Source organism: Haliotis rubra, unplaced genomic scaffold (genome assembly GCF_003918875.1).
Source record: "Haliotis rubra isolate DU_JTF1 unplaced genomic scaffold, ASM391887v1 Scf26, whole genome shotgun sequence".
Taxonomy (NCBI): Eukaryota; Metazoa; Mollusca; class Gastropoda; order Lepetellida; family Haliotidae; genus Haliotis; species Haliotis rubra.
Genome location: NW_025766669.1, coordinates 2,834,248 through 2,861,590, shown reverse-complemented (window position 1 = coordinate 2,861,590; position 27,343 = coordinate 2,834,248). Strand labels below are relative to the sequence as shown.

At 43.1% G+C, this 27,343-nt stretch overlaps 2 protein-coding genes across 2 annotated transcripts in view; both read right to left on the bottom strand.

Moving 5' to 3' along the window:
* Nucleotides 1-7,330: 7,330 nt before the first annotated feature.
* Nucleotides 7,331-8,703, bottom strand: LOC124280007 (spore wall protein 2-like). Its single transcript, XM_046715887.1, has 2 exons — nt 8,222-8,703; nt 7,331-7,466 (listed from the first exon to the last, which is right to left on the bottom strand). The coding sequence occupies exons 1-2, from the start codon at nt 8,701-8,703 to the stop codon at nt 7,331-7,333; spliced, it is 618 nt and encodes a 205-aa protein (XP_046571843.1).
* A 15,322-nt stretch (nt 8,704-24,025) lies between these two features.
* Nucleotides 24,026-27,343, bottom strand: part of LOC124279981 (potassium channel subfamily K member 12-like) — a 66,284-nt gene continuing 62,966 nt past the window's right edge. The window contains exon 2 of the mRNA XM_046715861.1: nt 24,026-25,785. Coding sequence (XP_046571817.1) covers nt 24,911-25,785 — 875 coding nt within the window. The 3' untranslated portion in view covers nt 24,026-24,910. The remainder of the gene's footprint in view (nt 25,786-27,343) is intronic.

Here is a 27,343-nt window from a genome sequence, read left to right as displayed (position 1 = left end):
CTTGTAACTCCTGGATGTTCGCAAGCGAAAGAGGTGACATTTGGAGAGAAGGTGCAGGTCAAGGTCTTCAAAGTCAGGGCCGCTGGACGTCTCAGAGATGCCTCAAGTGAAGACCTGCGTTATGACAGAACCGACACTGACGATGGTGTTAACTAGAATGACCCTTACGATCCGAGTTCTCCAGCGTACATCTTATGCTTTAAACGAGAGTCTGCATCAGCAGCAGCTCCAAGGTCAACCGAAAGATCTCATACATCGAGAGGACAAGCACCAAAGCGCACGGTGTACAGCCAGCAACAGCAGCTCTAGGAAGAGCAGACAAAGACAGGCCTCATACCTCGTGAGGACAAGCACTACGAAGCACTGTCCCCATCAACAGCAGTTCAATGATGAACCGACAAAGACAGGACAAGCACCACGGAGGACAGCCAGCAGCAGCAGCTCCAGGATGAGGGAACAAGGACAGTCCCCTTACCTCGGGAGGACAAGCACCACAGAGGACAGCCAGCAGCAGCATCAACAGCTCTTGGATGAGTGGAGAAAATTAGCTAGGCCTCTTACCTCGAGAGGACAAGCTCCACGGAGGAGAGCCAGCAGCAACAGCTCTTGGATGTGTGGAGAAAATTAGGCCTCCTACCTCGGGAGGACAAGCACCACGGGGGATAGCAACCAGCAGCAGCAGCAGCAGCAACAGCTCTCGTACGAGGGAACAAGAACAGGTCTCTTACCTCGGGAGGACAAGCTCCATGGAGGACAGCCAGCAGCAGCAACAACTCTTGGATGAGTGGAGAAAATTAGGGCTCTTACCTCGGGAGGGCAAGCACCGAGTGGACACAGACAGGCCTCGTGCCTCACGAGGACAAGCACCACGGAGCACAGCCATCAGCAGCTATTCCAGAATGAACCGACAAAGACGACCCATTCCTCGTGAGGACAAGTACCACAAAGCACAGCCAGACCATCACTTCCCACGCTCTAAAGTTTGCTTGTGGAATTAACCATTTCAAGAATCTGGACTGCCGATATATATTTGGGCCAGTGCAATTATACTTCACAAACTAGCATTTTTCAGGAACAGTGAATGCTACCTTCCCTGTAGTCATGTTGTTGCCTACGATAAATCGGAGCATGGTCAAGAGACACGTGCAATTACTATACTTGTGCCAAATGTTACCAAAACAAGCTTTCCTCTTTAGTATCTATCACTTTCTTTGTTGAACCAAATTAGCGTCCATAATTAAACTGTAGTTTAAAAGAAATCAGTACAACAGTTAATTACTTTACAGAAGTGTTTCTTGTGTTGCAAATAAAGAGACAATGTAGAGGATGGCTATTTGGTTACTGTGTGCTGTATTTTAAAAAACACCCGAAGACACAAAGAGGCCCCTTCCCCTCCCTCCTCTCCCATCCTCTCCCTCCCCTTTCCTCCCCTCTCGCCTCCTTTCCTGTCTCCCATCCCTCCCTCTCCCTCCTTCCCCTCCCTCTTCTTCCCGTCCCTCCCTTCTCCTCCTCTTCCTCACCCTTCCTCCCCCCTCTCCCTCCCTTCCCTCACCCTTCCCTCTCACACCCACTCTCCCTCCCTCACCTTCCTTCTCCTTCCTCTCCCACCCACCCTTCCCCTCCTCCCTCTCCCAACCCTCCCCCTGACAGCGAAACTGGTGACCAATGAGATCCATGCTTTCAAATCACTTCATGTTCAAATATCTCTCACCATCTGATTAATGCAAATCTGTTAGCAACATGTATGTCATTTGATAATGGACACGATGTAATAAACCGTTATTACTGTTATATTGCCTTTTTCACAAGAATTACGATTTTTAAATCTGATTAATGCGTTAGCAACATTTCTTTTCTGATATACACGATGTAATAAACCGTTATTGAAGTAAATTTGCGAAACTCTTTTCTGTATACAATGAATACCACGTGATGTGGATGATGCATCATATACTCTTGGAAGAAAGAAACATTACATGTTATATCTGCGGCTATTGTTTCTTAGCGTCGCATTAAAAATATATGACGGTTGTCTGTAAATGACAGACGATCCAGTGACATTATGAGCACTGATCTACGGAATTAGGATAGGATGAAATGCATGGCCCAAATCGGCGACCTCTGATTCCGTTCGTCGTCGCCTCTTACGACAAGTATGGATTACTGAAGACCAATTCTAAGCCTGGTTGGAACACATGGCAGATGTGATCCAACTATTCAGACAATGTCTCATCGAAAACAGATCTCACATTTCAAGAATTGTTCGCGATTTAAAACACATTTCTCTTCAACCCGCCAGCCATAGAATGAAAGCCAGTTCAGAGCTTTTAAGTCGAATGCTCATGGCTGCCAGTTCTTACTAGAAGTTGGCTTGTGGAATTAATCTGAAAAAGGATTGAAGGTAACATATTAAGTTCAGATTAATTTAACTGAAACGAAATACGATGCATCTCCCACTATGAGTAGACAATGAGTAAATCTCAAACATATCTTCCTATAATTTAGAGCTAAATTTGGAATCCTTTGACTTCTTGAATGCTTGCATTCCATATTAGACAGGCAATTAGAATTTCAAATTTCGGTTATGGCTGCAGTTATTCTCTTGCACACTTGTGGCCTCGCAGGGGCGGCGGGGTAGCCTCAAGTTAAAGCGTTCGCTTCAATGTATATACATGTATACTGTCACTGATGGGGTCTTAGCATTATAAACGTATATTAACGTATACCTAAGACACTGGGGGCAGTCGGGTAGCCCGGTGGTTCACGCGTTCGCTCGTCATGCCGAAGAGCCGAGTTCGAATCCCAAATGGCTACAACACTGGCCTACTACACTGCGCCGATTGCATGACTGTAGACTTTCAGCAAAATGGCTGGTCGTCCATGTATACGTCGGTCATGCCATTCAAATACTGTAATATTGTTCAAAACGTTTTTGGTGAACTATTTCGTTCCACGAGTTGTACATCCTACTTTTTGTAGATACACATTGCGTGGTCTCTGTCGTTGGTCACATGTTTTTGTGAGAATCCGTCGAACACGAAGTCGCGACCTTCGGATTGTTAGATCGGCATTCTACAAGTTGGTGAGACAATAATCAAGCATACGACTTGTTCAGATAACAACGTGTTTATTGCACAGAGCAATATTTCGGTGTCGAGTCTTAAACCGTTTTCAGGCGAAAACGTTAAAATCTATACCGAAACGTCGCTCTATGCAATAAACAAGAAGTTTTTTCCATAAAGTCGTACGCTTTATTACCTCCACACTGTTATTCAACGTATGAATATATCTAGTCATTCCTTGAGGGTCTCGGAAATGAAGTGAAAGGGTCGATTACAGGGGCGTAGCTACCATTATGAAAAAACCGGGCTTACACATGATTTCTGCTGTTATAGTTGGGCAAGCTCTCAATACTATTGGACCGCCTCCGTGGTGTAGTGGTTAGAGCGTCCGCCCGGAGAGCGGAATACGCGGGTTCAATCCCCGACCGCATCATACCAAAAGACGTTAAAATATGGTACTTGTTGGTCCCTGCCTGGCGCTCGGCATAAAAGGGTTCAACAAGGACTGGTCGGCTCGGAGTCAGTATAATGTGTCTGAGTGGGGTATTCCTGCTTCACTGCGGCATGGTATCTCAGTGAGCTAGCACTATAAAACCAGCTTCAGTCTGGGGTAGTACAAGCAGCCGCACATACACATACACACGCATGCACGTCGTCATATGAGCGAAATATTCTCAAGCACGACGTAAAACCCAATTTCACCTCACGTCACCTCAATACTATTGACATATAAAGCTTTGCAACCTATCGGGCTTACACTACTCGCCTAGATTAGGTCACGAACCACTATGGAGGTTACCGTTAAACATGGTGTTTCGTGATCTTAATCTACGGACAATTTACGAATGATCCCGGTGCCATTTGGCGCACTCGATCCATTCCGTAATCAACAAGATACTTAGATTGAAGATCGAGTGGCTTGGATGAGCCGAGATGGCTGGAACTGAAATTGGCTGAAGACGTCAGGCGTCAGACGTCGAATTCACGGTATGTATGGCTGACAAACTAACTAATTCTCGTCGTTTTCATTAGAGTCAAAAGAACGAACTAATATATTGCACAAGATGTCCCATGCTAGGTCATTCTCATTCCACTGACGTTACTTGCCATATGTTCCTACGTAGGAAGAAATGACAAGTAACCTCTGTGGGAAGAGAATGATGCTAGATGTGACGATGGATATCCGGTGGATGTGTGCAGATTCGATCAATGTACTCAATATAATAATTCCTGTGTAATGATGCAAATTACTGAATAAAGCATCAATATGTTTATTACTTCCCATTTATATTTAAACATTAAACATAAAAAAACTGGCGCTTGCTATAAAATGCGCCGCTGCCGGCTAGCACAAACTCCCAACAGCGCTTATCGCGTACCGAGACAATAGAACACTTAGAGGAGCTTGTGCACCCTCAATAACCCAGTAAGAGTCATGACGTCATAGAGCATTGTCTTTGGTAACAAAGTTTCACAAATTACGTAATGAGGTATTGTGATGTAATTTGTAAAGTTTGTAGTTTGTAGACCGCCATTCCATCAACACAAGAAATGTTTATTACGTAAACAAATGAAATACATGGCATTGGACAATCATCTTCCACTGCATGTACTCTCCTGCCCAGAGTTCCATGCGGCCAGTCAAGTCATCGCTGCACCGGAGTATGGCTGTACGACTCAGTGACGGATATGACGTCAGTCTGTTCTGTGACGTCACTCTTCTGTTCCCGTAGCGCTCACTTCAATGCTGACACCAGTACGGGTGTGACGTGTGTTTTTACAGTGATCAGATTTAACTGCGGTGAGAGGTAAGGAATGGCAAGACCACCATAAAGACGACGACTATGCCGTCCAACACAACTGCCTCACATTGTTCCCTGATAGCGCAGGAGGGGGTACATAGTATAGCTGTATCTGACTTGTTCCTGGTAGCACAGGACTGTATCTGACTTGGGTCAGGACGGGGCACATAGTACAGGATCTGACTTGTTCCTGGTACACATAGTATAGCTGTATCTGACTTGTTCCTGGTACTTCAGGACGGGGTACATAGTACAGCTGTATTTGACTTGTTCCTGGTATAGCACAGGACGGGGTACATAGTATAGCTGTATCTGACTTGTTCCTGGTAGCACAGGACGGGGTACAGGACGGGGTACAGTACAGCTGTATCTGACTTGTTCCTGGTAGCACAGGACGGGGTACATAGTACAGCTGTATCTGACTTGTTCCTGGTAGCACAGGACGGGGTACATAGTACAGCTGTATCTGACTTGTTCCTGGTAGCTCAGGACGGGGTACATAGTACAGCTGTGGGGTTATAGACCTGGGTGCTTTAGTACAAGCCAACTTTAGCGATAAGACTACCTTCTATGGTAGTTCTGTGGACTACGTCTATGTAAGGTATGGGAGTTATGGTCACCTCTGCGCTAAGATCGCTTGTACAACGACACCCTGATCTTTTTAATTTATTATACCAGGTAATAATGCAGATCAGCTGCCCCCTCTCCCTGGAATAATGTAATAAACAGTTATGTTGATCATATAGTATATAATATAGTCTATTGTACATGCATCAGTTGTGTCATTAACTGTACTTGGTGGTTATTCTTTAAACGGGGCATAAGTACCGTTCTGCTAGTTACCTGGTGTCTTCTGTCTCGCCAAATACATGCGCCCCTGTGGATAACGTAACGTCAGCCTATTTGTGAATTAGCGATTACACCCTGACACCATGCACACGAACGAGCTATATATTTGTATATTCCGCCTGTTAGACGCCTATTACTCTCTAAAACGAGTTTATTTTCTGATTTCAGAATCACAGTGGCCTACATTGACCATGGGACGAATGACCAGATGGTTTCAATCCGCCGTACAGGTATAATGCAATTCCCCTGTAGTGTCCACATAGTACAGCTGAACCCAGTGGTGTCGAACTAACGGCTATTTCCCTTTGAACATAATCCGTCTTTAATTTATACATTGTGCCGTTATGTTGATCTTCGAAGTATATACGTCAGTTCATTGAGCTTCGACACTGCCGCCTTTGACTGTAAGTTTTGTTATATTAGGATTCAATGATTTAGTCTGAGACACATTGTCAGAGACCTATTTTATGGTGTCTGTTTCAACAACAGGTGTTCAGGGTGTGTGTCGGGCGAAGATCAGCTCGGATTGATGTCCAGAAAGAGAAGGCAACGAAAAAGAAGAGACGTTATCGGCTTTGGGTGTTCAGAATAAAGAGGAAAGACAGAAACAGCTCACAGGCTGTTACTTGCCCATCAGCAGCAACAGAATCAGCTCGTGATGGTGAGATGATAATGACCACTCTAAAGGATAATATTACCCCAACATTTCAGAATGAACAATTTGATTAATTTGCAATATAAGTCTCTGACTGGATGAATGTTGATCAAAAATGCGGAAAGACTTGAGTGAGTTTGGTTTAACGCCGCCTTGAACAGTATTTCGGTCAAATCACAGTGTGTCGGTGTGATGTGGGAGGAAATCCCGGAGTGATGCAGATCTTAGACATCTAAAACTTAAGTGGAAACTACGAACACGGGTATGTCCTTCCCCTAAAAAAATACTAAAATACTAAAGGCAAATCGGGATTGGAATCAAGAATCATTTCTCTTGGCAACCACGGTGTTCTGAGTAGCTTTATGTGTGGGTTGTGCAAACGTGTACCCTGAGTTATAATTCTACATAATTTGGCTAATAGTGTAATTTTTTTCAAACCTCATAACCCACCTCTGACTGAAACATCACCGAGGAAGCTGACATATATATAACATTACTTCTTATTTAGTCACTGTTTGTAAGCATTTAAAATCAATATATGTACAGTTATATGTTACAAAACAAATGCACAGGTCGCACATCAATATTCAAAAGATGGCAGCACAAATGACATTTTTGTCCACATCTTTGATCGTTATGGTCGTGCATACTAAGCAGAAACGCCCCATGGCTAAAAAATCAGTATTTCCAATTTCCAGCGCATGAGACGGCAGTGGATACACCACCAAAGTCAGTCCTCAAACGTCTGGATGCGGACGTTGTAACTCCTGGATGTTCGCAAGCGAAAGAGGTGACATTTGGAGAGATGGTGCAGGTCAAGATTTTCGAAGTCAAGGCCGCCGCTATATTTCTCAGAGATGCCTCAAGTGAAGACCTGCATTACGAGAGGACCGACGTTGACGATGGTGTTGACTAGAATGTCCCCTTACGATCCGAGTTCTTCAGCGTACATCTTATGCTTTCTACTCAGGCACAGGAGAGTCGGCATCATCATCATCAGCAGCAGCAGCAGCAGGTCCAGGATGAGCCGGCAAAGAAGTCCTAATTCCTCGGAAGGGCAAACACCAGGGAGCACAGCCACCATTAGCACCATCAGCTCTAAGATGAATTAAGAAGAAAAGAAAAGAAAACAAAACAAATTTGATTCCCTTCTCGTGAGGACAAGTACCAGAAAGCACAGCTACCATCAGTACCAGATCATCACCGCCAACGCTCTAAAGTGGAATTAACAATTTCAAGAATCTGGACTGCTGTTATAAATTTGTTCCAATGCAATTATACTTCACAAAGAAAAAAGCAAATTTGTTTCCTTTCGATGCTGAGAACGTTAACCATGGACACGTAATACGATATAATTGACGTCCAGGGAAGGAACAATGCATGCCACCATCGCCATTCTTCTCGTTCAGGGAACTAGGAGCCTGGTCAACCATCTCTTACCATTGGCGTCCGTCAAATAGAAATGGAGAGACACGTGTAATTGCCCTGTTTGGAACTTTCAGGGCCATCACTTGCATACTTGTCTATTTTGACTTATCATATTTCGAGATGTGTTTAATAATGTAAGTTTAGGGAAGAAAAGTGTAATTATTACAAAGCGAAGATGTTCCTCTCAGGAACCACAAGGCTAAGAAGACTCTGGTTCTGAGAAGATTCAGGGCACCGTGGGGAGAATTTAGCTACTTAGCTTTTCTGTCATATTAATTGGTGAGCCAAATTAGCGTCCATAAAAGAAGCCATTATGATAATATAATTACATTAGAGTAATTGTCTTGTCTTGCGAATTAAGAAGCACTGTCGCAATGTAGTGGCTGGTTATTTGGATACTGTGAATTGTGTTTGTACTCACTTACACACAGAAAGACAAATCCCTCCCTTCCCTTCCCTCTCCCCCTCCCCTCCCCTCCCTCCTCCTTCCCTCCCCCCTCCCTCTCCCTTCCTCCCCTTCCTCTCCCCGCCCTTCCTCTCCTTTCCACCCCTCCCTCCCCTGTCCCTTCCCCTCCATCCCATCCCCCTTCCCCGCCCTCCCATCCCCATCCTCCCCTTCCCTCCCCTTCCCCACCATCCCCTCCCATCCTTCCCCACCCCTCTCCCTTCCCCCCACCCTCCCTCCCTCCCTTTCCCCTTCCCCACCATCCCCATCCTCCCATCCATCCCTCCCCATCCCCACCCCTCTCCCTTCCCCACCACTCCCATCTCCTCTCTTCCACACCTCTCCCTGCCCCTCCCTCCCCCTCTCCATGCCCTCCATTCCCTTCCTTCCCCCTTCCCCCCCTCCCTCTCCCTCCCCTACCTTCCCCACCCCTCTCTCCCATCCCATCCCATCCCATCCCATCCCCTTCCCTACGACAGCGAGACTGATGACCAATGAGAGCCATGCTATCAAATCACTTAATGTTAAAATATCTATTACCCAGTGATTCGAAATCTCTCACTAGTTGTTAAAGCGCACACGTCATTGCCCGATGTTCGCGAGTTCAGATTACTTCAGAAATCCAAACACTTCGTCTTTGAAAAACAGTTGTTTATTGTCACTTCGTGAACTTAAGGAATGTGTGGAGTTTTGAACAGGTGTTTCACTTACGTGTAGGCGGATCAATGTCAAAGTGAAAACTTCGCGTCATGGTACTGTTAACATTGCCTTTTTCACAAGAATGTTTTGCCCATCTGATTAATTATAAAGTTTTCAGCAACATTTCATTTGATAATGAACACGATGTTATAAAAAGTCGAATACACTTTGCGTGACTGTGCTCAGAAATTTTATTAATTCTTTGTTTTGCCCATCTGATTAATTATAAAGTTTTCAGCAACATTTCATTTGATAATGAACACGATGTTATAAAAAGTCGAATACGATTTGCGTGACTGTGCTCAGAAATTTTATTAATTCTTTTTGTATATAAGTTTTTATAGTGTTTACTATTAGTCCACCCAGCTTGAATTTTTAGGATAATAATCGGTGCGCCTAGAAGTATACTAGAGAGTTGAGATTGATAATACTGGCCGTTGAGATTGACGATCGATGTGGATAATGGATCCTTAATAATAAAGTATATACTGTATACTGGCCACGTGATGTGGATAATGGATCTTACACTCTTGCAAGAAAGAAACATTACATGCTATAAATGCGGCTTTTGTTTCTTCAACAATATTCCACTTATATGACAGCGTTCTGTAAAAAATCGTGTCTGAAAGGACAGACGATCCAGTGATCGACTTATGAACATTGATCTACGCAATTAGGATACGATGACATGCATGACCCAAGTCAGCGACCCCTGACCGCTGATTCCGTTAGACGTCGCTTCTTACGACAAGCATGGATTACTGAAGACCACAAACCCTGAATTTCAGACAATGTCTCATCGAAAACAGATCTCACGTTTCAAGAATTGATCGCAATTCAAACCACATTTATCTTCAACCCGACAGCCATAGAATGAAAGCCAGTTCAGAGCTTAACTATGTCGAATGCTCATGGCACTTTATGGCTGTCAGTTCTTACTAAGTTGGCATGTGGAATTAATCCGAACAAGGCATTTAGGGTAACATATAAAGTTTAGATTATTATCAACAGTAACGAAATTTGATACATCCCCCACTACGAGTGGATAATGAGTACACCTGAAAGAGATGTTCTTAGAGTTCTTGGAGTCCATTGACCCTTGAATCCTTGAATCCATTTTAGAAAGGCAATTAGAACGTCAAATTTTGCTTATGACCGCACTTGCTCTCCAATATACTAATGGGCGACACGATGTCGATCACTGTATACTTTCAGCATAATGGCTTGTATAGTACGTGGGACAGACCAACGTCAACGCGTTACAGACGGTAACGTGTAAGAAGTCTTTTTTCCCCATCATAAACAAACCAGAAATAAATAACAAACAAAATGCACTCCCATGCGGTAACGGCAGAAGACCCTTAATGTCTGCACCGTACACGTTTACAGTCAATTTGTATTCCATGCAGACCCGTGAAGATCCAGGTTAGAATTGATCTTCAGAAACCCATGCTTGTAAGAGGCGACTAACGGGATTTGGTTGTCAGGCTCCCTGACTTGGTTGACACATGTCATCGTATCCAAATTGTGTAGATCGATGGTCGTGCTGTTGATCACTGGATTGTCTGGTCCAGACTCGATTATTTACAGACCGCCGCCATTTAGCTGGAATAACGCTGAGTGCGGCGTTAAATAACAAACAATAATCAATCAACAGACGGCGGCCATCCCAGGTCACTTGCTCTGATGTCACTTTACGTTGTATGGTACTGTTAAATGATTGACCAAGGGACCCTCCACAAAACACCTTCTCCAACATCTGTAATTATAGCAAGACTAAAGCTGATTGTGCTAGACTGCAGGCGAGGATGAACTACTTATATAATCTATACAGGCGCTCTCTATATGGTTAATCCTCCTTGCATCTTGTTTGCCCATAAGGAGAAATCAATTGAATTTGCATTCTGTTCAAACGAAATGATTTTGCCAAGGACTTTACTCATTAGTTCTTTAGACATGTATTCGTACCGGGCAGTCTCATTGTAGAGTGCGTGTGTACATCCACACCTTGACACCTTCACGCCTTGACACCTTGACACCTTGTCACCTTAACAGCTTTGTGTTGCTATGGCATGGTATTTCGGACACGGCTGAGGGCACCAGAAATGGGCTTTACACATTGCACACATGTAGGGAATCGAACCCGGGTCTTCGGCGTGACGAGCAAACACTAGGCTACCCCACCGCCCCGGTACACGACTGAGCAATGGTATATTGTAAATGTCCTCAATTTGCTGACAGGTTGATATTTTTTCTCCGTTTGCGTTTGTCACGCAAAATACTGCAACATTTTACTGTAGAAGCCGACTTCTTCAAATGACATAACTAGACAATTTCCTATATTTGATTGCGAACGTGGAGGGATAAACTGACACGTTCAGCTACAACATTGTTAACTCCTGCAGCCACAAGTTCCCACAGAATCAAAACAAACTTGTTCTGGGCGCCGTTCATCAAACCAAATTCAGCGCTAAGGTTGGGACATTGATTGTAAATCGAGATGGCACTGCTCTGTGAAGGTAACCTTAATTCTAACCTAAAGTGTTAAATAGAAATTAGCTGAGGTTGTTTCAGGTGAGTTCAATAGACATGTCCCTGTTGCAGTGAGTGAGTGAGTGAATATGGTTTTACGCCGCTTTCAGCAATTTTCAGCCATATCACAGCGAGGGACACCAGAAGTTGGCTTCATACGTTGTAATCCATGAAGGCAATCAAACCAGTCGACGAGTGAACGGTTTCGCCACTTAACTGCCTCCATTAATCCGCCACCAGCTCCAGTCTAGTTGAACACTGCAGGACAGGAGACGTCATATTGCTCGCTTCGTTTTGATCTCTCAGTTCAGATGACAAGCACTTATCCGGAAATTCCGACCTTGGGGCTGACTGTCAATCATGCTGAGTTAATTCTCGGATTCCTCTACAGTTGCGATAGCTTACAGATGAATACAATCCACGTGATAAGCAAAGGCTCGCTGGTGGGATCGTGATTAAATACTTTATCCGACCGAGTTAATTTCCTGAGCAGAAGGGTGAACTTTCTCAGACTTGAGGTCAAGATCCGTAGGTCCGTCTAGTCTGGGCCCATGTGGTTTCCGGTTGTGAATACGCTTGGGTTTTAATCTGAATTGACTCACCAGGCAATGTGTGTCAAGCACACACTGAGGACATCAACTGACGATGCTAGATCTTCATAATCGTCATAGTCCAAAGAGGGGAACCGAACCCAGGTTTTCAACGTGTCGAGCGAACGCTTTAACAGCTAGGCTACCGTTTGATTATTTACTACCACCAATAAGACTTGCTCCCGAGGCGGGATCCACTAAGGCTCGGGCCCCGAACTTCAACGCTCACCTCGGGGAAATGGGCCTCACACATGGTACCGAAGAGGGGAATCGAACCCGGGCTTTCGGCATGCCGGGCGAGCGCTTTAACCACTAGCCTACCCTACCGCCCCATTAAGAAGTTAGGTTATCAGGTTTATTTAACAAAAACGACTATATTCTCAATCATATTGTGAGCAACCGTGCTTGGTGCTACTTTGTACCTTGCAACTCGATGTACTGTTAAATTAAGCGAGGGCACCCTCTCACGCACCGACGCGTATAAGCACTTCGGTGAGGCAGGATACGCTCCCTCTTTGCGAACCCCTGTAATCATTACTATGTGACTGTGATTCATAAACACATGATCATGTTATAGTCGGAATCGTTCAACGTATTCTGTAGAAATGTCTTACTGTCATTGGGGCGGTGGGGTAGCCTAGTGGTTAAAGCGTTAGCTCGTCATGCCGAAGAATCGGGTTCGATTCCCCACATGGGTACAATGTGTGAAGCCCATTTCTGGTGTCCCCCGCCGTGATATTGCTGGAATATTGCTAAAAGTGGCATAAAACCATACTCACTCACTTCTTACTGTCATGGAATTGTTACTTGTCGTTTCCATTCGAAAGGAACGCATGAAGATCCGGGTTAGAATTGGCCTTCGGTAACCCATGCTTATAGTAAGAGGTGACTAACGGGATCGGGTGGTCAGATTCACCGACATGGTTGACACACGTCATTGTATCCGAATTGCGTAGATGGATGATCATGCTGTTGATCACTGGATTGTCTGGACGAGACTCGATTATTTACATACCGCTGACATATAGCTGGAACATTGCTGAATGCGGCGTTAAACAACATCTAATCAATCAATCATTAAAACGGAGTCGATTTATCGGTATAGAAAACACCCCCAGGTAAACAATTGATTCGCTTGTAAAATATCACTGTCATCAAGTCTGTACTGTGTTAGGGCAAAGTGTTATTTGGTATTCCTCCCCGATAATGTGGTGGTACGGTGTCACCAAAACGTCTTCTCATAACTACCAGCAACGTGAAACATTTCATCATGTGTTTCATTCACTGACAACGTCCGTAAAATCTCAAGCTGGGCATACATTCGGTGGAGATATGGTTAACATTGAAATAACCACCCTCATCACTAAATGTACATCGAGTCTCACGCTGAACACGTACAAATGTTTTAAAACATAAATATCTTATAACTAAGGATGTAACAGCACGTAATCACTTAGCCTAAAGATTTCAACAGATTAGGCAAGTGCGTGGTTTCTGAAAACGACAAACATTCCTCAGGGAGAATATTCTTTCATTTTTGGAGAAATACAACTGTTTTATTCATGTTGGGCACGTTTGGCTAGCGTTGCGGTCGATACACAAGAGGAAATGGACAAATCCCTCAGCAATAGGTTTGGTTGTAAAAGATAATGCATCCTCTGATTCAGTTTGGTTCAGTAAACTCATTCATGGCAAATTAACCCACCTGTAGCTCAAGTGGGGTTTACGAATGAGCACATTGTGAATAGTGACAGAACGATGAATCGGAGTCATATAGGGTGAGTGAGTAAAGGTTTACGCCTCTTTTAGCATATTGCAGAAACATTATGGTTTGGTTTGTTGTTTGACGCCACATCCGGCAATATCCTAGTTATCTGGTGGTCTGGACCGGGCAATCCAGTGATTAACAGCATGAGCATCGATCTACGTATTTGGGATACCATGACATGTGTCAACAACGTCAGCGAGCCTGACCACGTTAGTCGCCTAGGCTTACGACAACCATGGGTTGCTGAAGACCAATTCTAACCCGCATCATCACGGGTTGCAACATCATGGCTAGGCACACCAGAAATTGTCTCCCCACTTTGTACCCATATGGGGAATCGAACCAGGGTCCTCGGCATGACGAGCGAACACTTCACCAACCAGGCTACCCCACCGCCGCGACTTCGAGAATGAGTATGTCTAAAACATTGGTATTCAGTATGACTGTTAACGGCTTCAGAGAAGAAAAACATTCAGATGCATTAGCTGATAGGGATATCGTTCATGGTTCAGTTTTAGTATTTCTACATCCGGGCCAAAAGATCGGCATCGTGGTTGGCATGAATTGACGGCTGCTGATGACGACTGACAGAGGAAGACAGTGTATCCCGCTCGCTCAGCGTGTTGATGGGATCTGTCAGTGAGTAAACGCATCATTGCAGCATGATAGGATTTACATACAGTGCCTTGTGGGGGGAGACGTGTAAAGACAGTCTGCCGGAATCCCGGGGGCGCTTTGATTATCGCCATCGTAACGCTGTACACGCCCTGGCCACGCGAGATGCCATTCCGGCAAATTGACCAAAGGAATAGTGGTAGCTTTTCTGCCAATGCCGCTTGGCAAATTCTGTTAGTGTCTTTTCTGCTTCTCCCTAGGGAGAAAAATCAATGCCTCCTTTAGAGGAAAATATAGTAATGGAAGCATGCGTCCATGAGGGATCCCACACCCCACCCCCTCCCTCCCTCCCCAGCCACAGTTGTAGGATGTCCGTACTGATGACGGTTTCACGCGGTGCTCTCTTCCTTTCGGGAGTAAGTGAGTGAGTGAGTTGGGTTTTACGCCGCTTTTAGCAACATTCCAGCAACATCACGGTAGGGGACACTAGAAATGGGCTTCACACATTGTACCGATGTGGGGAATCGAACCCGGGTCTTCGGCGTGACGAGCTAACGCTTTAACCACTATAGGCTATCCCGCCGCCCCTCGGGAGTAAGTAGTGATGAAAGCGTTCATTCATGACGCCGAAGAGTGACTGAGAGAATAGGATTTTACGCCGTTTTCAGCAATATTCCATCAATATCACGGAAGGGGACACCAAAAATGGGCTTCACATATTGTACCAATTTGGGGAATCGAACCGGGGCTTCGACTTGATGCGCGAACGCTATAAGCAATTGGCTACCCCGCCGCCTCTGACGCCGATGACACAGGTTCGATTCCCCAAATTGTTACAATATGTGAAGCTCATTTCTAGTGTCCCCCGCCGTGTCTTTGCTGGAATATTGGTAAAAGCGCCGCAAAACTAAACTCACTCACTCACTCGTCTCCACATCGGGATTGCAATATCTTTGACTTCACAAATGCTTTACCTGTTTGTACATAGTATTTCGATTCAAAAGAGACGAACGAGGCGAAATTTGAAGTAGTACGTGCGTGCGTGTGTCAGCATAAACCATTCTGGAAAAGTGTCCGTTTCATACACTACGTCTCTGAGATACCCCGCTCTTCATTATGGCGTGCGCCGAAAAAAGCTGGTGGGAAAACCCAATACCACATTTTTGTATGATATGACTCGGCCACGGGATCTGACCACCGACCTTCTGCTCGCCAGGTAAACACTTTATCTACAGACCAGAAAGCTAAGACAGAACAATACTGCAGAAGAGAATCGCAGAGGTATGTTTAACGACCAGTACTTGCAAAACAGTGGAAGATGAGTTCACAGCTGCGATGTGACTAAACCAGACGCAGCATGCTTCAAAATTCATATTCGGATTAAGAAATTCCGTTTCGAAAAATGGCGATTCGTAATGAAGGGTCTATTGACTCGATACAGTAACATTCCACACGCCCTGGAAACAGAAGCTAACTTGTTTGTCTTGGGGCATTGCAGAGCTTTGGCTGCCTATAGGTTGTATGGAGGCATCAGGACACACGGCGCTAGTCATAACTAGATGTTACTGCAATCTACATGTTACTGCAATCTACATGTTACTGCAATCCGCATGTTACTGCAATCCGCATGTTACTGCAATCCGCATGTTACTGCAATCCGCATGTCACTGCAATCTGCATGTTACTGCAATCTACATGTCACTGCAATCTGCATGTTACTGCAATCTACATGTCACTGCAATCTGCATGTTACTGCAATCTGCATGTCACTGCAATCTACATGTTACTGCAATCTACATGTTACTGCAATCTACATGTTACTGCAATCTACATGTCATGTCACTGCAATCTACATGTTACTGCAATCTGCATGTTACTGCAATCTACATGTTACTGCAATCTACATGTTACTGCAATCTACATGTTACTGCAATCACATTACTGTTACTGCAATCTACATGTTACTGCAATCTACATGTTACTGCAATCTGTCACATGTTACTGCAATCTGCATGTTACTGCAATCTGCATGTTACTGCAATCTGCATGTTACTGCAATCCGCATGTTGCAATCTGCATCTACATGTCATCAATCTGCATGTGTCACTGCAATCTGCATATTACTGCAATCTACATGTTACTGTAATCTGCATGTTACTGCAATCCGCATGTTACTGCAATCTACATGTTACTGCAATCTACATGTTACTGCAATCCGCATGTTACTGCAATCTACATGTTACTGCAATCTGCATGTTACTGCAATCCGCATGTTACTGCAATCTGCATGTCTGCATGTTACTGCAATCTGCATGTCACTGCAATCTGCATGTCACTGCAATCTGCATGTCACTGCAATCCGCATGTCACTGCAATCTGCATGTTACTGCAATCTGCATGTCACTGCATTCTACATATTACTGAAATCTACATGTTACTGCAATTTACATGTTACTGCAATCTACATGGTTCTGCAATCTACATGTTACTGCAATCTACATGTTACTGCAATCTACATGTTACTGCAATCTGCATGTTACTGCAATCTGCATGTTACTGCATTCTTACCTACACATGTTACTGCAATCTGCATGTCTCACATGTTACTGCAATCTGCATGTTACTGCAATCTGCATGTTACTGCAATCTGCATGTCACTGCAATCTACATGTTACTGCAATCTACATGTTACTGCAATCTACATGTTACTGCAATCTACATGTCTGCAATCATGTTACTGCAATCTACATGTTGCAATCTGCATGTTACTGCAATCTACATGTTACTGCAATCTACATGTTACTGCAATCTACATGTTACTGCAATCTACATGTTACTGCAATCTACATGTTACTGCAATCTACATGTTACTGCAATCTACATGTTACTGCAATCTACATGTTACTGCATTCTGCATGTTACTGCAATCTGCATGTTACTGCAATCTCCGCATGTTACTGCAATCTACATGTTACTGCAATCTACATGTTACTGCAATCCGCATGTTACTGCAATCTACATGTTACTGCAATCTACATGTCACTGCAATCTGCATGTCACTGCAATCTGCATGTTACTGCAATCTGCATGTTACTGCAATCTACATGTTACTGCAATCCGCATGTCACTGCAATCTGCATGTTACTGCAATCCGCGTATCTGCATGTTACTGCAATCTGCATGTTACTGCAATCTACATGTTACTGAAATCTACATGTTACTGCAATTTACATGTTACTGCAATCTACGTGGTTCTGCAATATGTTACTGCAATCTACATGTTACTGCAATCTACATGTTACTGCAATCTATGCATGTTACTGCATTTTACTGCAATCTACATGTTACTGCAATCTACATGTTACTGCAATCTACATGTTACTGCAATCTACATGTTACTGCAATCTACATGTTACTGCAATCTACATGTTACTGCAATCTACATGTTACTGCAATCTACATGTTACTGCAATCTGTACATGTTCTACATGCAATCTTACTGCATTGTTACCGCAATACATGTTACTGCAATCTACATGTTACTGCAATCTACATGTTACTGCATTCTATGTTACTGCAATCTACATGTTACTGCTGCAATCTACATGTTACTGCATGTTACGCATCTCTACATGTTATTTAATCTGCATGTTACTGCATGTTTACTGCAATCTACGTGTTACTGCAATCTACATGTTACTGCAATCTGCGTGTTGCATGTTACTGCAGTCTACATGTTACTGCAATCTGCATGTTACTGCAATCTGCGTAATTTACATGTCACTGCAATCTACATGTTACTGCAATCTACATGTTACTGCAATCTGCATGTTACTGCATTCTACATGTTACTGCAATCTACATGTTACTGCAATCCGCATGTCACTGCAATCTACATGTTACTGCAATCCACATGTCACTGCAATCCGTAAGTTACTGCAATCTGCATGTTACGGCAATCTACATGTTGCTGTAATCCACATGCTACTGCAATCCGGAAGTTACTGCAATCCGCAATCCGCGCAAACGATGACTAAATCTACATGGACTACGCAGGGGACCGCACCAAACATTAAATAACATCGAAACAACTGTCATTTCGACACATCAAAGTTCGACATGACGGTGTTTGCCTATGTCAATTTCGAAGCTCGTCCGCAGTGTACAAGCGCAGCGACTCCGACGCGTATAAGTAAAGACAACTTGGCCATACTCCTGAGAAGGCACGTTGCGTCTTGTGTGTTCACTACATCTACAGGGACAAAGAGCAACAACGTCGTCAGTGACACGGAAATTGAAATTGACAAGAATGTGCCCATGGCAACATGTATTTGAATTACAATGCTGTGAGTTGATACAGTTCCCTGAAGATCAGCATGCAACATTTGCATTCGATTAAGACGACAGAGAAACTGACACGTGACAGGTGCTGTAGTTGGCTTGCATCCAGCCTCCTCGGAAGTACCAACGACAGCAGAACTGTGCCTGTATGCCCAATGGGATAGAATTTGTCTTGACCCGTGAAGGTTCGGGTTAGAATTGATCTTCAGTAACACATGCTTGTCGTAAGAGGCAACTTACAGGATTGGCTGGTCGCGCTGACTTGGTTGACACATGTCATCGTATCCCAATTGCATAGATGCGGCTCTTAATGTTGATCACTGGATTGTCTGGTCCAGACTCGACTATTTACAGATCGCCGCCATATAGCTGGAATATTGCTGAGTGCGGCGTTAAACAACAAACAAACCAACCAAACAATGGAATAGGTTTTGATGGATATCGAGACTTCTTATTCTCTTGCGCTGACGTCAAATAATTCAAATTAAACCCATTGTTTATAATTGCGCAATGGTATTTATCATTTTGATAGACAGGGTGGGCGACAAAAGACACGCTAATAAAGGTGTGTTTACTGTCGCTCTTGTTCGTGACATAAAACGCTTGTGACAGGCGTTTTATACCTGACTCTAATGGACTGAGTAATGATTGTAACGATTTGTACATGCATCGTATACAAGTGAAGGTAATGTGTATGTGCTCTATTATACAATGTGCCGTCATACTTTGCCTGGGGTGGATCACCTGGGTGGACATACATCTGCTTGGATGGTTCTCACCATGTGGCCGGGTGGCCTATACTTTCCAGGTGCCGCTATTTGCTGTGTAGAGTTGCGCCCCTTGGGCATGCCAGAAAATGCAGATCCAGGGTTCGAATCCTGGATAGCCCAATCTTGTTATACGCGTGATGTTTGGTTTTACCAAAGTGGTGAAACTGTCCCAATAGATATTGAGGGGCGGTAGGGTAGCCTAGTGGTTAAAGCGTTGGCTCGTCACGCCGAAAACCCGGGTTCGACTCCCCACATGGGTACAATGTGTGAAGCCCATATCTAGTGTCCCCCCGCCGTGGTAATGCTGGAATATTGCTAAAAGTGGTGTAAAACTAAACTCACTCACTCACTCACTCACTCACTTACTAGATATTGTGTTCTTACATTAAGCTGGCAGGCCGACTTATAAATGTTCGTTTGTTTGTTGTTTATTCAAGCTATATGGCGGCGGTCTGTAAATAATCGAGTCTGGACCAGATCAACAGTGATGAACAGCATGAGTTTCGATCTACGCAAATGGGAACCGATGACATGTGTCAACCAAGTCAACGAGCCTGACCACCCGGTCTCGCTAGTCGCCTCTTACGACAAGCATAGTCGCCGTTTGTGGCAAGCATGGGTTGCTGAAGACCTATTCTACCCTGGATCTTCAGAGCATGGGTTGCTGAAGATCAATTGATCTTCACGGATCGCTTCTGCTTTCACTGTTGACTGGTTGATGGTTGACACAAGCTCAACACAAGCACAACACAATCAGCTGGTGAAGAATCATTGTCCCTGGACTTTCTCATATACTCCTCGATCTCAGCTACCGTTCTCTCACTATCTGAGAACCCCTCACAGTCGAAACATGAAGGTCTGTTGGTGGAAGGTTGAACAATGGTCTTTGACAGACAATCCAGTGATCAACAGCATGAGCATCGACCAACGCAATTGAGATACGATGACATGCGTCAACCGTGTTATAAATGCAACAGTGCTCAAAGCGGTGTTAAACCAATTTCACCCACCCATGCACTCTGATCTGATCTGCACGTAGAAAGACCAATGTTTCAACACAACATGGGACAAATATATTACGAAATTAGTTTAATACAAAATGCTGTACAAATCTCAGTCCAGATACGCCTTTTAGTCAGAAAACATTCACCATTATTGTACAAGATGTGATTGCAGAAAGTAACGTAAAGCAGCCCACATTTTCAATGCCAAGATGGTGGAAAAGAAAACGGTAACATCCTGATGCATGTATGAACGTCAATGAACGACTTTGCTACACAATCATGCACCCAGAATTCTTAACACTGGTCACCTGTTGGCATGAGGAACAATATAAACACGAAACTTCGAAGTCTCTAATTCCAAGAAATCTTGCAAGTATTTTACCTACCTTCTCTCCCTTTATGTTTTTATTCCACCTTAGAGTGTCCTGGTATATACTACTCAAAAGACGTTAAGGATCAACTCATTTATGTAATTTTTACAGCAGTTAGTTTGTGGAGTGTTTAACTTATCTTCTCTCCCTTTATGTATTTATTCCACCTTAGAGTGTCTTGGATATATACTACTCAAAAGAAGTTAAGGATCAACTAATTTGTATTATTTCTATAGTTAGTTTGTCAAATATTCTACGTGTCGTCTTTCCCTATGTGTATTTATTCCACCCTACAGTGTTCTGGCTGTACTCTACTCAAAACAGTTAAGGATCACCGATTGCTATTTTTTATTATTATAGTTATTGTGTCAAGTATTTACGTGTCGTCCATCCCTAGATGTATGTATTCCACCCTAGATTGTTCTGGCTATATACTACTCAAAACAGTTAAGGATCACCGATCGTTATTATTATCATAGTTATTTTGTCTTGTCTTGACACATACTACACTACCTTCCATGACATTCTAACTAGAGTAATATGAAAGAATCAGGTGGTTGTTAACTTATTTTGAGCAGTATAAACCTGCGTGAATGTTTGCTATAATGAAGAACATTGTCACCATAACATATCATTACAACAAGTGTAAAACGTATATGTGTCTCTTCGTTTTTTTGTTTTTTATTGTAACGTTCCATTCCAGGCTTTGTACCCTACGATGCAAAAAGAATTACAGCATGTGTTAAACAGCTCTTCGCGTTAATTGCCCTATATTTTCCACCTACTCCAGGAAGTCCTATAATTCAAGAGAAACGCGTTTGTCCAAATGTCTTCTCGGCGCTGTGTGTCTAAGTAGCCAAATAAACAGGAATCACCGGTGCCAGCGGCTTGATTGTCCGCGTAACCACGTTATTGGAAATAGGGTCGCGGCACCGCGGTAATGATCATAGCACGGATTTCAGCGAAAATTCAAATTTTGGTGATTGTGGCAAATGGAACGAGAACGTCGTTAAGGAACACGCCGCAAATGAGGACAAAGCAAATTTCCACCGAGAACTGATAATCCTTGTGATGACAATTGCACCGTGGTTAAAGATGGGTCACAAGGGCTCGAGATGGAAGAAGTCCAGAAACTGATTTGTCCGTCCGCCATGGAGGGTTTCTTCAGAAGGTGCAGTGAGACAGGCCATGTTTTGTTGCTTATTATCACAAGACATGGACATGTTGTGGAAACTAAATGAGCTGGGCACGTCCTCCGACGTCATTAAACATAAATGAAGGGTTGAAACCTACCCATTTCCGTGTCATAGTAATGTTTACCTGAAATAAGGCTTCGTCCACAGTATCAGAATGGTCACGTTAAACGGCCTATTAGTTGAAGTCAATGGAAACCCGTGGACGGTGGGGCGTTGTCTGGCGACTATGTGAGCTTAACGATCTCCTTAGTTGGCATTATTCATTATATGGACTTTTTGACCTTCGTCGCCCTAACAACAACTTGGTTGCCCTAACAACTAACATATAATCCATACATGCACACAAAGCTCATGACAAGGTATACATGTGTGATATCAGTCCTCTCAATGTCTCCCTGTCGTTCCTGTCCTCGAAGATAAAATATGTTTTTGTTTGTATCTAAACATAGCATTGAGTAATTTTCCATCTACGATTTGAAAAATCTATTTTGACAAAACATTCCAATGACTGACATTATGAGCATCGATCAACGCAGTTGGGATACGTTGACATGCATCAACGAAATTAACGTGCACGACAACTTAATCCCGTTAGCTGCCTCACACGACAAGCACGGGCTGCTGAAGATGGGCCCTCACTGTTAGGGCAATGTCCTATATCATTGCTACAGCCTAAAATCGATATTCAATCATACATTTGTCGACACACAACCTGGAAAGATATGTTGTATCACAAAAAAGCAAGACTTCAAACTCCTCATATTGTTCAGCTTTCTCAACTGAAAAAGTATAAAATCCAGAATATAACATGGTTTCCAATGGGAAATAATGCCAGTCGAACAGGTTTGTCAGAAAGCTGGGGAACGTAATTGCTCCAGAATACAAAATCTTAGCGATGACGGACAATGTTTGATGACAGCCAGTTTTTGCCCTAGGATGTTTAACGTATAAGAAAATCTCCAGAAATCGTAAGGGATATCAGATGTGTCCTTCCCAAAGAAAATTTGTTTTCCATCAATCACCACTTCCATGCTGTTTTTGCAAACTTCATGGGTAATACTCAATTTATGGGTAATGCTGAAAAGGCTTATTTCAGAGGTCTTCAGCGTTTTTATATTAATTGAAAATGGGCAGGCTGCAAGTTCAAACATCGCAAATTAGAAAGAAATGAGTTGGTAGCATTTTTTTCAGCCATCTGAACATATCTTGAAATTTCCGTTCTAAAACATATCCGTAGCTCTTATGGGCCAAAAGGGACATGTATTCTACTTCGACATTGGAATATCTTCAAAAAATGATGTAGTTTCAAGATGGATTAGTTACAGATCGGAGATTCTGATGCTGTCCAACAAGCGAATCGAGATGAGATCTACACACTGGCAACCACATTGTTGTGTTGACATCTGCCTAAATACCCAGAACAACTAAATTAGATTTTTGTGTCAGTTTGCCAATTATTTCAAAAACATCGAATATGCGTTTTCAATGAGTGTCAATGCAGATACAAATGGTTGATGCATGTTCAAATTGGGCTTTTGGATTCATATAATTTATGCCTAATTATATACAGTTCGATGGCCCCAAAGCACAATTTTCAATATGGCTTACCTGGCGGAAACCATACATTCATACATTCATTGCATTTTTTTATTTTGGTATGCTAATGCGTCAGGAATTCTTGGACTAATCAAGATAGATGTGGACCACACATCTTTAAAAGAGAGTTTGTTACACGGAATTTATATGGCCTTAGCCAAAACTGACTGAGTTTGGTTTTACGCCGCTTTTAGCAATATTCCAGCAACATCACGGCGGGGAACACCAAAAATGGGCTTCACACATTGTACCCATGTAGGGACCTTAGCCAAAAGAAAAGAAACTTAGCAATACACACGATTTCGACGAAAACATTTAATCAAAGTATAAATGCTAGGACTTCAATATTGATGCCTGCCTAAATTAATGATGAATTGTATAGATTTACAAAATATTTAACGTATTTCGATGTCACTCATATGAAAAACTCATATTTACTTTGCTTACGAGATATATTAAATCACAACATCCTTTTAATTCCAAATTATGTCATCTTATCTGAAATTTTTACAAGGTTTACATTGATTAGAACTTAGTCCCAAATGATCTTCACATATTCTTAGCTATTTAAAATGAAGGTAAATTGGCGTGGAACGTTAATCGGTTTGCATCCCTGGACAAAGAAACAACTTGATTCTCACCAATGACTAATGAAAACGGCATTATATGATATCACTAAAATAAATATGATCGTGAATGAGATTAAAACTATTAATCAACGGAGCAAAACGTCAAATATATTTCCAGACCCACCACAAAGTCTCTACATACATCACTGCACACGGACCTTTGCATAAAATACCGTGACGGCCATATTGAAATTACCGTTAGAACAGGTTATTACTCAATCAGGTTATTACCAATTAGATAATTGTGTTATACTGTGCTGCAATTACGTGTATTATGTGTATGGCGGTTATTGTGTTGCATTACGAAGTGATGCAACATTTGATATGAATATGAAGAAAATAATCAACAGTTTGCTCTGAAAATGTGCATGATGACATCATACTTCCCAAGGCGATTCCTTGCAAGGATGACGAATGAATCTTGTTACAGCCATACACAAGTAGTGATCGTGATAAACATAAGTTAAAATCCCCCAAACAATTCGCGTATATAACTGTCACACTTATAAATAGGGCACTGAGGGAGGGAAAACGTACATTTCCCGTCATACACCGGGATCAGATTTCATCCTGTCCCAACTTCCGGTTCAGAATTGCTAGAGGACCCACACCGCCTTGGAATCCGCTAGAACTGTTTCCTCGCTGCGAAGTTTCCCATAACTGTTTTTGCATCATTGCCAAAGATATCTTGTTGGCCTGCAAGAAATCCCTCATAGATATCATTTCTCCTGAGTTACGCCTGTACTCAGAGTCGCTGTCGCCGTCTGGTTCTGCGACAGTAACAGCAGGAGGCTTCGTTCCCCTGTGTAAGTGTCCCGGGGTAATTGCATTACGACGGGTTCGAGTCGGCTTTCGAACCTGACACTGGCAGTTCAGCCTTCGCAACAACCAGTTTAGAAACTGCTTTATCACAATTGAAGTCACATTGAATAAACTGTATATGCAACAACATCCAATCACAATGAAAATAAAGTTGCCTAAACGATAGAAGTGGACATTGATGTAGTTGGCTTTTTGGCTTACTACATAATCACCGAATCCTATAGTAGCAAATGTCACGAAACAGAAGTACATTGCCTCGAAGTATGTCCAATCTTCCACGGGATAGTACATAGCCGAGGCACAACAGGCGACAATACCCGCCCCCAGCAGGAGAATAAGCATGACCCAGTAGACAGAGGGTTTCCACGAATCAAGGTTCTCGTCTTCGGATATCTGTGACGATCGTCGGTCCTTGGAGTCCCGTGAATCGTTCATGAGACCTTTCCGTTTTAATTCCCGTTCGTGTATGGCTCGCAGTATGTAGGCTAGGAACGTGATGATTCTCTCCAGGAACAAATTGAAGAACAAGATAGCTCCAGCACAACCGAAAAACCCATAGAATATGAGCACCACCTTCCCAGGTACAGTCTGTGGGGTTGTCATCCCGAATCCTGCAACATACAATGTAGTAAAGTTAGAACATTTACGGTAGCAGAGGTGGATGTCTAAATATATTTTCGAAATATGAAGCTATCTTCGTTTCCCCTTTTGTTTCTTTGAAGCGCTTAGTGACGTTACCTTAGAATCTCTGTATCATCAGAGATAGCCCCGAGGGGCTTTACATCAGAGAGATACATTACAGTGATTTTATCAGCAAAGTTGCACCCTAATATGGTTTGTAAAATCAGAGACGGATCTTTTATGCTTGTTGTATCAAGAGAGACAGTTTATAGTGTATCTATAATCAGCGATTGATTTTGCATCGTTTGAGACAGACCATGTAGGATTTTTACCTTATATGGTTTGAGCGAGAGGAGGCAGACCTCTGTCTGTCTCTCTGTCTGTGTGTGTGTGTGTGTGTGTGTGTGTGTGTTTGTGTGTGGTATCAGTAGACATCAGCAGAGATAGAACACAATGTTACGAGGTATCAGTAGAGATAGAACACAAAGTTACGAGGCATCAGTTGAGATAGAACACAAAGTTACGAGGCATCAGTTGAGATAGAACACAAAGTTACGAGGCATCAGTTGAGATAGAACACAAAGTTACGAGGTATCAGTTGAGATAGAACACAAAGTTACGAGGCATCAGTAGAGATAGAACACAAAGTTACGAGGCATCAGTTGAGATAGAACACAAAGTTACGAGGCATCAGTTGAGATAGAACACAAAGTTACGAGGCATCAGTTGAGATAGAACACAAAGTTACGAGGCATCAGTCACAAAGTTACGAGGTATCAGTAGAGATAGAACACAAAGTTACGAGGTATCAGTAGAGATAGAACACAAAGTTACGAGGTCAGTTGAGATAGAACACAAAGTTACGAGGTATCAGTAGAGATAGAACACAAAGATACGAGGCATCAGTTGAGATAGAACACAAAGTTACGAGGCATCAGCAGAGATAGAACACAAAGTTACGAGGCATCAGTTGAGATAGAACACAAAGTTACGAGGCATCAGTTGCGATAGAACACAAAGTTACGAGGTATCAGTTGAGATAGAACACAAAGTTACGAGGTATCAGCAGAGATCTAACACGCCGTGTCGGCGGTCTCCTCAGTCATAGTACACAGCTATTTGAGTATTTCGATCTACGTTATAATCATCTGTGTTATGAAAGACCTTCAACCGAGTAACTGCCCGGTAATGCAATCAGAGAGCAAGTAGATGGCAATCACGACCCTGTCCCTACACCGGAGCACTGCACAAAGCAATAGGCACACATCTGTAGAACTTCGCGTTATAGAAGACATACACGCTTCACATGGAGACAGCCAGTAATGGGTATTGATTGACTACAACGGGTTTCATACTCGGATAATTAATCCCCTGATCTGTATATAAAGTCTTGTTGACAGCTCTTGATAACACGTTATCTGACTGAGTTGCCGGGAGATTGTGTTTGGAAGATACATTACCAAGCCGGAGGAACAAATCACCATTTTATGTCGTGTGTGTAATCTTCAGTTACACTTCACTCGTGTAAATTGAAATTAAAACACACGT